The sequence below is a fragment of the Scomber scombrus genome, chromosome 23 (genome assembly GCF_963691925.1).
Source record: "Scomber scombrus chromosome 23, fScoSco1.1, whole genome shotgun sequence".
Classification (NCBI taxonomy): domain Eukaryota; kingdom Metazoa; phylum Chordata; class Actinopteri; order Scombriformes; family Scombridae; genus Scomber; species Scomber scombrus.
This window is the reverse complement of record NC_084992.1, coordinates 8699062-8716804: the sequence shown is the minus strand read 5'-3', so window position 1 is coordinate 8716804 and position 17743 is coordinate 8699062. Positions and strand designations below refer to the sequence as shown.

General features: G+C 36.4%; 1 protein-coding gene across 1 annotated transcript; it reads left to right on the top strand.

Annotated features, from left to right (window-relative positions):
* The first annotated feature begins 254 nt into the window (after window positions 1-254).
* On the top strand, window positions 255-10602 carry LOC134005508 (Fc receptor-like protein 5). Its single transcript, XM_062444432.1, has 10 exons — window positions 255-264; window positions 881-1153; window positions 2927-3193; window positions 3803-4069; window positions 4660-4920; window positions 5432-5710; window positions 8496-8756; window positions 9578-9820; window positions 10236-10349; window positions 10479-10602. Exons 1-10 carry the CDS (start codon window positions 255-257, stop codon window positions 10559-10561), a joined length of 2058 nt encoding a protein of 685 aa, XP_062300416.1. The 3' UTR covers window positions 10562-10602.
* The last annotated feature ends 7141 nt before the right edge of the window (window positions 10603-17743 follow it).

Genomic DNA, 17743 nt, shown 5'->3' with positions numbered 1-17743 from the left:
GTTAACTGGCTTCACTGAGTCTAACATTGGCCGTCCAGATAATCAGTACTATGAAGCTCATCATCAACCAGCTCAGTGAACTCTGGGTTTTCCTATCCATGAATGAAGCAGATGTGCTGTGAGATGAAACAGTGTTATTAAGTACCTGTGGAAAACTTCTGTTTTAGGGACAGAACAAAAGTCATATTTTAGTAAGTGAAACAAACTAAAATAAAATGTTGAAACACTAGAAATAATTTACATTTAGACTTAAAATGAATGCAGGTATTTTTATCTATGATTTAACTCTGACTGGCTAGCACTAAGGTTTAGGAATGAGGAGTTAGATAACCAATCAGGGGCAGAGTAGTGAAGGTCTTACAAAGAAAAGCAACGGGATCTGTAATACCACCTTAAATCCTGGACTTTGGCATTTTGACCGTCAACATCTTAGATATTAGGAGCAAGAAGTGATGAGAAGTGATCACATATAGATGAGAGGGAGACTGCTAGCTGGCAGGTTGGTTTGCATGGTGCATTTAAAGACTTCTGATAACTGTGATAATGCTGATACTAATGCTAGTTTACAGGAGGCGACCAGAATGTTACATTTAACTTTCATGAACTGAAAACACGCTGAAATAGCGACGCTACAGCTATGCCTATACTCTGAATATGTATCTAATTAAGATAACAGAAAATATTTTCTCCCTCCAACTATGATGCAGCCTCCTATGAGCAGCGCAGTAACAAGAGGTTGTTTGTTAGTGTGGAAACAGAATTACTGAAAATGAGCTGTTAGTGTTTCAAGTCTGTTGTGTAACAGTATGATGGAGTAAAAAAACTAAAAGTCAAATCTCATTACAATTGTTATAGTTGTTGTTTTCTGTTTTGTTTCCAGCAAATAAACCCAAACCCACACTGACAGCAGACAAAACCATCATACCAGTAGGAGGCAGAGTGATACTGACCTGCTCTGTGGACGATTCTGCTGACTGGAAATACGACTGGTTCAGACAAACCTCTGAGTCTTCTGCACCTCAACTCATAAGAAATGTTAACCTGAACAGAGTCATAAGTGTTTATCAAGGAGGCATCTACTACTGCAGAGGAGGAAGAGGAGACTCAGTCTTTTACACAGAGAACAGCAACAAAGTTACTATTCAAGAAACTGGTGAGTTGAGTCATTTGTTTTTGGATAAAACAACATTTATTATTTTAATGTAATTCTTAAACAGTGTCTGAAGTGAGGAAGAGAACCATATGTGGTAACAAGAACCTGAATGAATGGATGATGTAGTCCAGTACCTCTTAGCTCTCTGAAGGAAGTTTAAACATGTATTAAACCCTTTATCATGGTAATAATGCAACATTTGTTTAATACTTCAGTTTGTATACAGAAGTGGCGAGCGTAAGGCTTTAGGTACAATGATGTAATGTTACACATCTGTACTATTATTACACCCTTACTAACCTAACAAGTTGCTAGACAACGACACCTTGGAAATTTCACTCAACTAATTTACTTTTTAACAAGACACATGCTCGTCTACTCAATAGGCTAGAGACGTGGTTCCAAGTTTAAAAAAGGTGATTATAAAAACAAATATGTTTAAAAACTACAAAAACACACCATTCATACAGGAAGGGGGAAGGGAACCTAATCAGTAACTAAGACCAACTAGTATAAAACATGATAGCTACAAACTGAAGGAATGGGCAGATTACAACATAAACCAGCTCAACAAAATACCTGCCCAAACAAAATAAATTATAGCAAAATAGGAACAAACAATGTAAAGAAAACAAAAGAACATTTGTCCCAAACAAATATTACATAAAGAAAATCACAAAATTAAAATCAGCTATTGAAATTAAATGTGCAGTTAGAGCCAAATTAACAAAAGAAAAACAAAATTGTACAAATCATACCATTAACATGAGGGGATCAAACTCAGGCTAAAAGTGGTGTCCGCAGCCCACCGAGCAGCCAAGCAGACAGACTGCGGCCCGGGCCACGAAGCAACACCAGTAAGACAAGACAAAATACACAAAATAAAGCAGATCCGTGGAGAAAGTGACAGGGTTTTTTGCACATAAAATATACATAGGCCTAGATAACATATAAATATAAATATATATATAAGAGCCCTGAGGGTTAGGGTTAGTGCAGGAGACTGTGCCAGGCACCAAAGAAAATAAATATCTATTCTGCATTCAGCAGCTTAATCTCAGAGGGATGAATGAACTGGAGTAGCGGTTTGTTTTTCTGGGTGGGGGCAAGTAACGCCGCCCTGACGTCATCAGTGTAAAGTCTTTGGATAGAGCATACTCGCTGTTGATGATACTTATTGCTTTCTGGAGGACCGTTAGACAAAGCAGCAGTCGGGTCGTTAGTGTGCGTCCATACATATGTGAGTTTGTTATGATCTGTTATAGTTTATATGTCGCTATGAGAGCTAGCTGCCAGGTTGTTATAGGCTGCAATACTTTATGAATGTGAAGTTATGATGCTAGTTAACGCTTCTGTACAATCCCCTTCGCTTTTTATTTCAATTTTAATTTGATTTCAGCCAACATTTTTTTTTACTCAGTAACGGATGTAATTTAAAATGTGTCAAAGTACAATACTTAAAAAAAACATACTTAAGTAAAAGTAAAAATAAAGATTTTTAAAACTACTTTAAAAAGTACAAGTACACAAAACACTACAGTAATAGCCATTATTATATAATATGTATAATTAGCCATACTGTAAAACCTGTTTATCTGACAAACAGATGTGATCATAAAGGTCTGTTCATACAAATTGATTTTGATATTTTTTTAACTGTTCATTTGATCTTTCCTTGCATTTTTTGTATTTTTCTTTCCTAATTTTATTTATTTATTTATTTTTTCATTTATTTCCACATGTGTCCTAACTGTGTATTTTTGGTTTGAACAGTTTCCAACAAGGCTGTTGTGACTCTGCAACCCAACTGGCCTCTGATATACAGTGGTGAGACAATCACTGTCAGATGTGAGATAGAGGGAGGTGGAAACACTCAATGGGAATATGAATGGAGAGAAAACAACAGGGTCTCATCTCAGAAAGACAAAGAATATAGAATCAGTGCTTCTTCATCCAGTAATGTAAACTTCATGTGTAAGGGTAGAAGAGATGTTTATTTCTCAACAGAGTGGAGTGAAGCCGTCACACTGAGACGATCATGTAAGTCAAATACGTTCATATCATATTCATGTTTTTCTATGTTTCAATTTATCTCGATAAGGTAACAGTGAATATTTTCTCCTTCCTATAATAACGTAGCTTCCTATGAGCAGCAAGAGACTCGAATTCTGTTTTAGTTTGAGGACAGAATAACTTAAGAAGAGACAACATACAGTGTACTTTTGATTTATTATGATTCACATGGAAATGTGCAGAAAACAACATAATATATAAAGTATCAGCTGTCTTCCAACAGGTGAATAAATATTAATAAATATAATAATAAATGACAGTGAATCATGTGTTGAACTTAACAACAGAGGCTTAGCACCAGTGTTACCACATGATCATCACAACTATTCTGCTGTTAATCAAAAATAAATAAAACAACCAAATAAAAGAATCAAACTAAAATGCACGAATTTGCAGCAACTCCTGTTTCCCAAATCAGTCAAAGACCAAGAAGAGTCATATGTTGCTCTGTTTGTAACTTCTATATGATGGTATAATAAAAGCTAAATGACTTAATTGATATTCAAAGTTGTTCTAAATGAAATTTAATCTCATGTGATACTAGTTTTGTTTTTTTCTTCTCTCTGAACTGAACAGTGAATAAAGCCAAGTCGACACTGACAGCAGACGAAACCATCATACCAGTAGGAGGCAGTGTGACACTGACCTGCTCTGTGGATTCCTCTGCTGATTGGAAATACTACTGGTTTAGACGTGACTCAGGTTCTTCTGCTCTTCAGTCCATAACAAATGTTAAACCAGTTAACAAGGTCTCAGAAGGAGGCATCTATCAGTGCAGAGCAGGAAGAGGAGACCCAGAGATCTTCACAGAGGACAGCAGAGCAGTCACTGTTTGGAAAACTGGTGAGTTTAATAATTTGTTGTGAAATAATGAAACATGTATTATTTAAATATATTATCAGAAGTGGAAAAATAGTCATTTTGGTATTGATAGGAACAAAGGAGAATATTAATGAAAGAGTGAGTATATGTTAGTAGCTCTTATTCCTCTGATGCCTGTTCAGGTTGTGTAAAGATGTGAAACAAGAGAAGCTTCCACAACACATTTGTCCTGTTAAAGTATTTGTGGATTTGTGTTGGCCTTTGAAGACCATCAGCCCCTTTTTGTAATTTGTATTTTTAATTTGAACCTAAAACAAGTAGAGATGCATTGCACCATGTTACAAACATTGTCATTCCTATATCCCACCACACCTAATCACCATAATTCACATCATAAAACCAGTTTGCCCATCACCACCCCAACCTTCATAAATGGTATGAAAGGCTGTCAGTTTTAATTAGTGTGTGTGTGTGTGTGCGCACGCGTGCGTGTGTGCGCGCTTGTTTGTGTGTGTGTGTATGTGTGTGTGTGTGTACGTGTGTGTGTGCGCGCGCGTGTGTGTGTGCTTGTTTGTGTGTGTGTGCTTGTTTGTGTGTGTGTGTGTGTGTAGTCTCAAATAAGGCTGTTCTCAGTCTGCAACCCAACTGGACTGAGATATACAGAGGTGAGACAGTCACCATCAGATGTGAGATCCAGGGAGGTGGAGACACTAAGTGGACGTATCAATGGAGACCAGACCACTTAAACACATCTCCAAGACTCAATGAACACAAGATTAGCAGCACCGATTACGACAGTGGAGGATACAGTTGTAGCGGACTGAAGGACTCATATTCCTTTACAGAGTGGAGTAATGTCTTTGAAGTGTCATGTAAGTTGGACATCTGTCATCCATAATGAACATGTTATGTTTTATATTGTTTTCATTTGTTTAGTTCATCAATACCATGTGATATCACTTGCTGAGCCATCTAATAACTCAGTTTATTTATTTACTTTAATTTATTTTATCTCTGAAATTATTCCCAGAAGCAGGAGCAACATGTTTCATATTTAGTCAGATGATCAAAAGAAAACAAATTAACAGAGTAGAATATGTCTTCATTTTGTTAAAGATTGATCTGTTAGTTTAATAGTGTTACATGTCGGCCTGGAAGCAGCTTGTACTTTACTCTTAATATAATTAAGTAACAAAATTTACCTGAGGTAAATTTCCAGTGACCTGTAGCATTTGAAATGTCATATCAAAGAAAATATAAAATAAAGACTTATGCTCCAGATCATAGTGATTAAATTAATTCTCATTTTCATCAAGTTATTTAAATTGGACTATATCACAGGACAATAATGACCTTTTAATGTCTTTGTTCTAAACTGAACAGCAAATAAACCAAAGGCCAAACTGAGAGCTGACAACAGAGATGTTCCAGTAGGGGGCAGTGTGACCCTGACCTGCTCTGTGGACTCATCATCATCTGGTTGGAAATACTACTGGTACAGAGGAGAGAAAACCTCTGAACCCCTGACCACACAAGATGCTGTTTTACAATCAAATAGACAAATCAGTGTCTCACAGGGAGGATCCTACTGGTGCAGAGGAGGGAGAGGAGACCCAGTGTATTACACTCAATACAGCAAACCTGGGTTTGTTTGGTCTGGAGGTGAGTTTGTTTGTTTTTGTCTCTTTCTGTCAAGAAGCAGTTGTGATGTCATTATAATATACATATAGTATGAAGTAATTTAAAAAAAAAAAAAAAAAAAACTTTTTTCTTCATTTCATTTATTTATTGTTTTATTTTTTTTCAATTTCAACTCATCTTCCTTCCTTTAAATTTTTGAATGGAGTCAAAACGTTGGGTTATCTACCTCCCTTGATAGACAGGTGAGGTTAAATAACTTTATCTATTGATCAGGTAACGTAAAGACATTCAATACAGTCAAAATCTAGGAATGAAAAACCATAAAAGTCAAAATGGAGTCAAAATGTTCAGGTCATTTTTCACTTTCTTTTCTCTAATTGAGTCAAAATGCTCCACCAGGAGAATATAATCATTAACATAATCGTCCCTTGTACGTTCTGGTAGTGAGCAGACTTACTGTACTGCAGCTCCTCATAGTCCTTCATGCAGCCTGTTCACCATTTCAGCAACTCTCCAACCATACTTCCTGACCTGGTGATATGGGTGCTGTAAGATCTGGAAACAGCAAGAAGCAGTGAGGCAGCTCCACAGCTTTATTTATTTTTGTAATATCTGTTAGGACAGGGGCCAACATCATCTGCAGGTGCTGTGTCTGTTGATTTTGGTTATCCAGCAAAGCTTGGAGCCATTTTGATGCTCTGTCCAGCTCAGAAGGGCCTGCTGTAGCTCTTTGTACTTCAGTCATTTTATTATTTTGTTGTTCTTGTTCATTCAACTTCTCCTCTCTCGCTCCTCCACTCTTCTCCGGTAATGGGATGCACCGTATCATACATATATACACACACACACATATACACATATATATATACCCCTCTCTCTCTCTCTCTCTCTCTCTCTCTCTCTCTCGCGCTCTCTCTCTCTCTCTATCTCTCTCTCTACTGTTAAGATTTCACTAACTACTGTAATATACCTTACTTGTTTGAGCTATATTTTTATATTTCATCTTCAGTTGCTGCCAAGTAGGCCTACGTTTTGTACCTGTTGGGGTCTGCATGAATATTAAATGCGCTCACACACACACACACACACACACACACACACACACACACACACACACATACACACACACACACATACACAAAATATAAATGTTAAATAAGTTGAACACTCAAGACAAAACGTCTGTTTTTTTCATTAATGCTCACACATTGACTTGGTCAGTAATTGTCTGCCACGTCAGCTCATGTTCTTTTGCTGCTGCTACTGTATTGCTCTTTTTCCTAAATATAGACTCATTATCTGCAACAGTCAAAATCTAGTCACGAATAACCAGAAAAATCAGCAGGCGAAAAAATCAGGTAAATGGACAAAGTACAGAAACAACTTAGAAACCTGAGAAAACCCATCAAGGGAAGATGTGTCCAAACGTTTGACTAGTAATAATAATAATAATAATAATAATAATAATAATGATATTAATAAATCTTAATATAAAGTGCTTTTAACTATACTCAAAGACACTTTACAGAATCAAAGACAATTAAAACAATAAAACCGTGCAGAATAAATTAAAACAGTCAATAAAAGCAGAGAAGAAGAAGCAAAACAAATAAAACAAAACAACAAAACAATCAAACATTAAAAGCAGATTAAAAAAAAAAAAAAAGTTGAGTCTTCAGATGATTTAGTGATTTGAATGTGATGAGATCATTACAGTCACGGAGGGATTTGGGGAGTGAGTTCCAGAGAGTGGGGACGGCAACTGAGAAGGCTCTGTCCCCTCAGGTCTGGTGCTTGGTCCTGAGAGGAGTGGAGAGGAGGTTAATATCTGATGAACAGAGGTTACAGGAAGTAGAGTACGGGTAGAGCAGGTCAGTGAGGTGAGAGGGGGCGACGTTGTGAAGGGATTTGAAGTTTATATTGGATGAGGTGAGGGATGAAGAGCCAGTGGAGGTTCTGGAGGACGGAGGTGATGCGGTCATTAGAACAGATTTGAGTGAGGAGTTGGGCAACAGAATTAAGGATGTACTTGAGTTTATTGAGAGCTTTGGAGGTGGAACCGTAGAAAATATTATTACAGTAGTCTAGACGGGAAGTGATAAAGGCGTGAATGAGATTTTCATTCACGCAGAAGAAAGCAGTTTTGGTTATGATGATGTCAAATATGAATTTTTTATTATGTCATATATGAATTTTTGTCAGTCAGTGAGAAAGGTGAGGGTGGTGCCAGTGATGTTGAGGGAGGATTGGAGACGGGAAAGTAGGATGGAGTGTTTGATGGTGTCAAAGGCTGCAGAGAGGTCGATGAGGATGTTGAACGGTCCAGAATCCGAGGAGAGGAGATCAATGGTTGGTTATTTAGGAGGGCTGATTCTGTGCTGTGTTTAGTGCGATATCCAGACTGAAACGTTTCATAGAATGAAACATTGTTTAGTATGAAAAACACACTCCTGTATGTTTGAAAGGTGGCAGGTAAACGTAGGTTGTTTATAGCTTCACAGTGAACAGTTGTTGTAGTTATTTTGGTAGCAAGTTTTCAAGATAGAAAAAATAATCCAAACATCCATAAAACAGCTCGAACCACTCTGTAGCACACTTCACGTCTCCACTGTCAGTCCATATGCTCTGTATGTTCTTAACACTCAGTTTCACCTAAACACAGCATCTGATGCACCGTTTATATGATTCAGATGTTTTTATTCTCAACAATAAATAGAATTAAAAGTACAAATAAGATAATTATTTGCATTGTGATCTTTTTAAATGTAATATCTCTCTACTTGGTTTTTCATTACATGTTCTTCAGATGTTCATTCAGCAGTGACTCTCAAAGTGAGTCCTGACAGAGTGCAGCACTTCACCTCTGACTCTGTCTCACTGAGCTGTGAAGGAAACTTTACTAAGTGGAGAGTGAGGAGCTTTCCTGAGGACTACTCAGACTGTTATTACTGGAGGTCCATGACTGGATCCACATGCAACATCTACAGTGATCAGCAGAGTGATGCAGTGTACTGGTGTGAGTCTGGATCAGGAGAGTTCAGCAATGCAGTCAACATCACTATACAGAGTATGTTTTCATTACATATATTTTATTTTCATCTTGTATTTAAATTATTTTCAACATGGTGTCACTAACTACACTTCCTGTGTAGACAAACAAGTTATATACCTAACCTTTTGATAGAAATGATGTTATATTGTTTTCTTTAACAAAGAACTGAAAGGTTATCAAACTATTATTTCTTAAGATTATCATAAAGAAATACGTGTAATGTAATCAATCAGAAAATCAGATGTACTCTGCACAATATAATAAGTTAGTTGGTTTCAAAAACAAGTAATGCAAAACCATAAAAAAATATGAAATTACACCAACAACTCAGATGTGGCCCAAATTAAAGATTCTTCATATTTATTTAAACGAGTAGAAATTAATATTTTGAAAGGTCAAAGATGTTTTGTCCACAGCTTTTTTGGTGTACAGCAAGACCTTTTCAATCCATTCGAAATATATTAAATTATATCTAATTAGAAAATTATATATATTTATAGATTCAGTATATTTGGTCCACAACAAGATCTTTCTTTATTCTTGATGATATTAAAATGCTGATTTAGTCAGAGGTGTTTTTGTGACAGTAGCCATCCACTGTTTCTGTCATGTGTACCTGTTAGCTCTAGAGCTAACTAGCCATAGCTATATTTACAGTTATGTAATAAAGCTGAAATGTTGGGTCTTTGTTCAGCTACACTGATTCTGTGAGATTTATTAGTTGGAGAAAAATAAAGGTATATGTGTGATCTCTTCTTATAGTTTTATGTGTCCTTGTTCTAAAGGTCTCCAGCTGGTCTCTGACTGAAACTTCTTATTCTTTGACTGTTTTACAGAAGCAGATATTATCCTGGTGAGCCCTGTGCATCCTGTGACTGAGGGACAGTCTGTTACTCTTGGCTGCAAACTGAAGAGAGGACAATTACTTTCCAACGTGTTTTTCTATCAAAATGACAAACTTATCCAAAATGATACTAGAAGAGAGCTGAATATCTCTGCAGTGTCAAAGTCAGACGAAGGTTTCTACAAGTGTGAATACTCAGGAGAAGAATCAGCACAGAGTTGGATAACAGTTCAGGGTGAGTAGGATTAAAACAATTCATACATTTAATTTTGTAAACTGTGTTGCTGTCTTTGGATGAAATGTGGTCGAACAGAAATTCCAATTTACAGGTTTAGTTTCAGCTGATTTTACATATTGTAATATATTATAAATAAAAACCCAAATCTACTGTAAATGAACGATCAGTCAAAGGTTGTTTTCTTTTGTGCTGAAGAGAAGTTGCATCAGTGGCTGGTTTATTGTGTGTTTAGTGTGTAAAATGTATATTTGTGTTTTTATACTTCTAGATTTGTACATTAATGTGTTTCTTTTCACGTGTATGTTCTTTGGAAGTCAACTTCTAAATCAGATTTTAAGTTAAACGAGTTTAAGAAAAGTGCTGTGAAGTTTACCTGATTTTATTAATATTTATAATGTATTATCTCTTGCAGCAGTGTCCAGGCCTGAAAACTCTTCATCTCTTATACGATTAATTGTTGGGCTGGTTTGTGGAGTTGTATTTATTATTCTCCTGATCCTGTTGTATCTCTACAGACGATCCAAAGGTGAGACTTTTTCCATCTGATGTTAAATGTTTTATGATTTAATTATTCAAATACAAAGCTGTATTCTGATGTCATGATGTGGAATATTTACAAAACCAAACCATGTAATATTAAATATCCTTTTCACAGATTCTCACTCTGTCAGGTTGGTACAAACCTCTCCTCTCTTTTATTATGATCATAACAGCAGTACCTTCTATGTAACTTATTAAATTCATTGTTTCTGCTAAATGTTTTAGGCCAATCCAGTCTGAGAGCACCAATCAGGACTCTGCCACACATCAGATGGTCAACCTGAATGAAACTCAAGATCACATCTACAATTCTCTTTTCCATGGTCAGTCTTCAAACTAATACTCATTAATTTTGTCATTTTATATTTACTTTAACTGTAACCTTACATTTCTATTACAGTCTACAAATACAGTAAAGGCTCTTAAACATTTAAGATTCCGTCTTTGCAACATTAAAATCACATTTAAAAAAAGAAACCTGAGGATTTTTGTTGAAAAGGTGATAGTTGATTGGTATCATGCATTTAAAATAATACATATGACCTCAGTTTGATTTTAACTTGTTGCTCTCAGGTGATGTTTGTGTCTATGAATCAATCAGAGGCTCTGAACACCCTGAAAACGGTAAAGTATAAACCTTAACATGGAGCAGTCTGAAATACAACTATTGTATAATTTAAGAGAAAATCATTTACAAAACAAAACCATGTAACAACAAATATCCTTTTCACAGATTCACACTCTGTCAGGTTGGTACAAACCTCTCCACTTTTTTATTATGAACATAACAGCAGTACCTTCTATGTAACTTATTATATTGTTTCTGCTAAATGTTTTAGACCAATCCAGTCTGAGAGCACCAATCAGGACTCTGCCACACATCACATGGTCAACCTGAATGAAACTCAAGATCACATCTACAATTCTCTTCTCCATGGTCAGTCTTCAAACTAATTCTGATTCATTCTGTGATTATTTATTAACTCTAACTCTTACTCCAACATTTCTATTACAGTCTACAAAGACAGTAAAGTCTTTAAACATTTAAGAGTCCCTGTCTGCACTTATCTTCACCATTAAAGCCAACATTTGATGGTTTTTGTTAGAAGTGATATTTGATTGGGGTCATGCATTTTAAAATGATTAATTTGACTTTGGCTTGACTTTTACTTTTTGCTCACAGGTGATACTTGTCTCTATGAATCAATAAAAGGCTCTGAAGACCCAAAATAGTAAGTGTTTGTAATTATTACTTTTTCATTGAATATTTTGTTCTTGAATGTGTGTTTATTTCAGAGATGGGGACTCGGACTCGCGACTCGGACTCGAGTTGCACTTAAGTCTCACTAAACTGTGACTTCAGACTTGACTTGGACTCGACCTCAAAAGACTTGAGACTTGACTTGGACTTGTAAAAAATGACTTGTAAACAGCTCTGGTTTATTTTACATTATGTGTGTTTGCAGTGCTGAAGAACAGTATTTATACATCAGTGTGTATATTCAGTATCAGTATATTTACTCAATTCTGTAAAAGTCATAATACTCTGCTTTGTGACTGCTTTGAACGCTGTGGACATTATAATACTGTTATTCTTTAATTATCAGTGGAGACATTAACCCTGACAACCCTTCAGTACATTATCATTATAAATTATAACATTATTGACAAACATTTAATCTTCTGAAGTTAAACCAGGAACAGCTCATGGTAATAATGCTGTCATGTTATGTTCAGACTGTAATAATTAAACATACTGATAATTAGATGAATAATCTCATATTGCGATTTCCAAAGCATTAAATTCTGAATAACCCAACACAGCTGTGTGAACAAGTCCAAATAAATATGGTTAACCGCATTTTATAACCATTGTGTGCATCTCTGCTATCCAAATATCAGCCATGCTCAATGCTTCGTACAGTTAATAAGATTATATGAAATAATTACATCATGTGGATTAAATACTTTGTTTTTAGCAGAAAAACTGAGGTTCATGTAGTATTTATGCACTGTATTATTATTTATTTATTTTGAATTTATTTGTACAGCTATTTTGTTACTTAATTTAAAAAGTTTGATTGCAGCTATTTCAAAAAGCAGCAAGAGGTATCAGTTTGAAATGTGTAAATGATATTAACCAGGTGATACTGCAGCTTTAAACTCAGCATATTTTTCAGTGTTAGATGAAAAAGCTTCGGGATGGACGTCAAGTTACTTTTGTATTTGTAATAAACTGCTATCAAATGTTACATGTAACTTTTTCTGTTGTAATACTGGAAAGTTTTCATGAATTTACTGGTGTTATATGTGCTTCAGTGTTTTTTGGCATCAATAAACTTTTTAAAGAATTAAATAATCAGTGGTGTATTAATTTGTTTTTAGATAATATATATATTTTATATATTAGATATATATAATTTATATATAGATATATATTTAATATATTCATATAACTGAGTGAGCTAGAGTTTAGTATTTTTAATTATTCAATTTGAAGCTCTAGGAACATCTGGGGGAACAAAACATTTAGCTTTTTCCTCCTGATCTTAAGAAATGTTGCCATCCAATATCACATGTGAATATTACCTAATATGATCTGATCAGAGAGCAGACAGAGTTGAGGAAGCAGAGAGGAGAGTGGTGCACTACTGATCCATATCTAATCATGAAAAGCTGAACATCAAATAACAAATACACATTGCAATTAATGCCAACTGTTATGAATAGAAAGTTCAAACAATGAAGAGTCACCCATCAAATAGTGAATACAGAGGTAGAGCAGTCATTATATATGAAGAATGAACCTCCACACAAATTAAACTCCATCCTTTTTTATTTGAGGGTCTATGTTTAGTTTTCACCACTAGATGTCACAATTTCATCATTTGATGTGAGCCTTCATTATTTATTGCCTCCACATTCATCTTCTGATGTGGTGATTTGTTATTTGATGTGAGCTGTGTGCCTTAACTGTCAATCAAACCTGCCATCAAAGGCTCCACCCATGTCTGCAGAGCAAGAGTCCTGCAGGAGAGATGAACCGATTAAAATGAGGAAATAGAGTTTTTTGTTAAAATCAAATGTATGCTGTCAGCCAGATGACGTGTTTCACAGCTGGTTGACAGACTGAGGTGATAGGGAGTGTTCAAGATGCATAGTGAGATCTTTAATGTCAGATTTTCCAACACTCACTCTTCCGGCTTTCTGTGCTTCATCATCAAATCCATTCCTCTTTGCTTATTGAGAGAATGCCCAAATCAATGAAAACCCATCCTACGTTTTCACTGCTACCTTACGCCCAGCCAGATTCTCACACAGCTTGCTGTCATCCTGCATCTTTGTATAATAAAGAGGGACAAACCTATGTGAGGAAATCCCCTCTGCACATTATTATACCCCAATTCACAGTGTGTCAGTCTGTGGTGAGAAATTGATCCCAATGATTTAGTTTGCCACTGACGTTGTCTTTATAGGTGTGGTGTGAACTAAACTAACAGTCATCATTATAGTTATCATTCTTGCTGTGGACGGCCCTTTACCCAGGACAAAAAATCACCCTGCACAGCCTACATCCTATCACATTGTTCTTCATCGATTCACTCCTCCCTTTCTTTTCTCGTCCTCCCTCCTCACATCCAGACTTCCATTTCCACTTCTGTCCAACTCTCCTCCTAGCTCCTCATCACACATTCTTCTCTCTCTTTCTGTTAACTTCTGCTTTTCACTTCTTGCTCACTCTGCTCATCATCTCTCCTCCTCTTGCCCTGCTTCCTCCCCTCTGTCCTCTCATCTTCGCTCTCACTCATTTTCCCTCGTGGCTCGTCCAGAAGTTAGTTAGGTGACACGACAGAATGTAACACAACACACACATCAGCCCTTTATGACAATGGAGAGACTGAGAGGAAATGGCACAAAGTTTAAGTTGTTTTAAAAACTTAAAAGGTTCGGGGGACTATAAAAACATTTCGGGTGGAGCCCAAGAAGCCTCCTGCCAGTGTTTCTATGGATGTTTCAAGGGACAAGGATGTTAAATTGAGCTTTACTTTACTTTAATGCTATGAGTCATATTATAAGAAATGTTGTTTTCAGCCAGATGACATGCTTCACACCTAATTGACAACAGATAAGAGACTGAGGTAATAGGGAGTGTTCAAGATGTGAACTTCCTGTTAAATGAAGGGTCAGACTAAGAAATGACTGTCCACTTCCTCATGTCATAGTATCGTACATCTCTTCTTTTCTGTGAAGTAAAAGATTAGCTCTGGTGATAACACATGAAGTATGTGTTGGGATAAAAACAACTCATATTATTTACTGTATGTCTAAAGAGGAAGTGCTAAACTGGTTTGATTATCTTACGCTGATAAGCAACGGTTTGGCTTGTTTCCACTCAGTCTCTAGGTGCTTAATGTGTTTAGCACAACGGGGCAAAATGTGCAACAGTTCACTTTTATCATATTTTATTTTTGATTTGTTGTCCTCTTCATGTATTTATTATTTCTAAAAAAACACAGGAGTTTAAATGCATGAACACAGAATATAGTGCAAGTAAATGACAGTAAACATAAGCAGCCTTTATAACCTAGTTAAGGTTAAATGCAGAACTTATTCTCTTACATATACTCCTGGAAAGTCTGCTCTACTTCACTCCTCTATTCTTCACTCCCTTCTTCTCAAACACATTTTTATCTCTTGTGCCTCTTCCTCTTCAGCTGCTTTCTCCACAAGTTTCCACATCTGTTTCTTATTCTCTCCTATATGTGTTTCCTGACTTCCTCTTTCACTCCTCCCTTTTTTCCTCTCTCTTCCTCTCTCCTCAAATCCAGACTTCCACTTTCATTTCTGTCCTCTTCTCACCAACTCTCTCCTCCTGGCTCCTCATCACACATTTTTCTCTCTCCTTCTGTTAACATCTTATTTTCACTTCTTTCTCACTCCACTCATCATCTCTCCTCATCTAGTCCTGCTTCCTCCCCTCTGTCCTCTCCTCTTCAGTCTATCACACTTTTTCCCTCATGGTTTGTTAATAATCTTGTTAGGTGACACAACAAAGTGAAACCCAACACACACATCAACCCTCCACGACAATGTCAGGACAAACCTACAGATGGCGATAACAGAACTTTTGCTTCATTGATTTTCCAGTGCACTCAGAGAGGCTGAGGGGAAATGGCACAAAGTTTATTTTAAAAAGCTAAAATGTGCCTTTAAAAAACATTTGGGGCTGGAGCCCAAGAAGCCCCCTGCCACTGTTTCTAGGAATGTTTCAAAGGACAAAGATGTAAAAATTGGGTTTTACTGTAATGCCTTGGGGTGTCTTTTCAGAGCATGAGAAATGTTATTTAAAAGATTAAAACGTATCTAATATTGATTATTTCCAGACACAGACATCTAACGCACTGTTGATGCAAAACCAGCAGGTGGAGACAACCACAGGGGTCTGTACCTAGACCCAGGGTCTCTACCTCTTCAAATCAAATGTAGATTAAAATGTAGATGCACTATGTGACAGCCAGAGCAGAAACCCAACCATCAGCCCGAGGGAAGACTTGGGGTCAGTGCAAGAGTGACAACAGAAAAGATACAAAAGGACACAAGAAGATGTGAGAGGCTTCAGAGTCTGTTACCCTGGATGAGGCCGAGCACACCAGACAGACTGACACAGTGTTCAGTGTGTTGAAAAGGCCGAAAAAGTCACAGAATCATAAACAGGCAGAACATGATGTGCAGAAGCCAAAGACATGAACATGAATGTAGAAAGCACTCATTCATTGTGATTATTCCCGTTAAATAATGAATAGAGGTAGAACAATGTAGACATTGATCTAGCTTTTGCCACTGGATGTTGCATTATCATTATTCATTATTTGATGTTGCCCTTTTTTATTTATTGCTGCCTCATTCATCGTTCAATGTGGGAATTTGTTATTTGATGTGTGCTGTGTGCCTGACCTGTCAATCAAACCTGCCATCAAGGGCTCCACAATGTCTGCAGAGCACAAGTCCTGCAAGGGAGACTCAACGAACCGATTAAAATGAGGAAATACTGTAGAGTCTTTATTTAAAGCCACATGTATGTTGTCAGCCAGATGACATGTTTCACAACTGATTGACAGCCGATAACAGACTGAGGTGATGAGGGAGCGGTCAAGATGCAAAACACAGTGTGAACTTCCCACGCTGACCCCTCTGGCTTTCTGTTAAATTAAGTGTCAGACTGAGAAATGACTGTCCACTTCCTCATGTCACAGTATCGTACACCTCTTCTTTTCCGTGAATTAAAAGATTAGCTCTGGTGACAACACATGAAGTATGTGTTAAGATAAAAGCAACATGTGTTATTTACTGTATGTGTAAAGAGGAAGTGGTACACTGGTTTGCTTCTCTCATGCTGAGCAGCAGCGGTTTGGCTTGTTTCCACACGGACTCTTGTTGCTTAGTGTGTTTAGCACAATGGGGCAAAATGTGCAACAGTTTACTTTTATTATATTTCATTTTTTATAAGTTTTTTCCTTTATGCATTTATTAGTTATTTATCATTACAAAGTTAGGTAGGCAGACAGCAACACTGATGTTGGAGGTTTATTTGTACAACTACACATTTTTGGGAAAGAATCTGAAATTCAGACCATCGATGGATGTGTTAAGTTCAAATGTTGATTGAGTTTATTCTTATTAGGTTATTCATGCTGTAAGTGTCAAATAATTAAAATAATATGATTATACTGTTTCTGAATAATGATGTTGATATAAAACATAATTTGATTTGAATTTGTAATTGAAAAATAGATGTTTGACATGTTAAAATGAGTCTTTTTATTTGCTTTCTTTTGTTTAAATCTATCATATCACTACAATTGCTTTTGTTCTTTGGAGGCAACACAGTTGTCACTCAGGCCTTCTACACACAACACACAACACACAACACATAACACACAACACATACCCCACCACAATGCAGGAACTGTTGTTGCAAGAGCACTGTGCGTGTGTAGTGAAACATGCACAAATGAACACATTATTAAATGTGAAGCATGTACATGAAATTATATGATTAAGTTTGATGATTTTATGGTTTATGGATGCGAAATAAATGCTTATTGTGAATATAACGTTTTAAATGCAATATTTTCACAAACATTTTCACAAGAATTAAGCTAAGATATTTCTGCAGTGGCCAGGAAGTGTAAAGGTGTCAACGTTTGCTGCAGTCAAACCAACTGACGTGGTCTGAGCTTCACGTATAAGGGAAGGAAACACAGGCAGGCTAAACTTAGAACTAGTTTGAGAAAAAACTCTGATCTCATATTCACATGAAATGCAACTTCTCTCTTTCTGCTGCTTTATTATTGAAGCAAAGTAGAAACATTTGTCAGA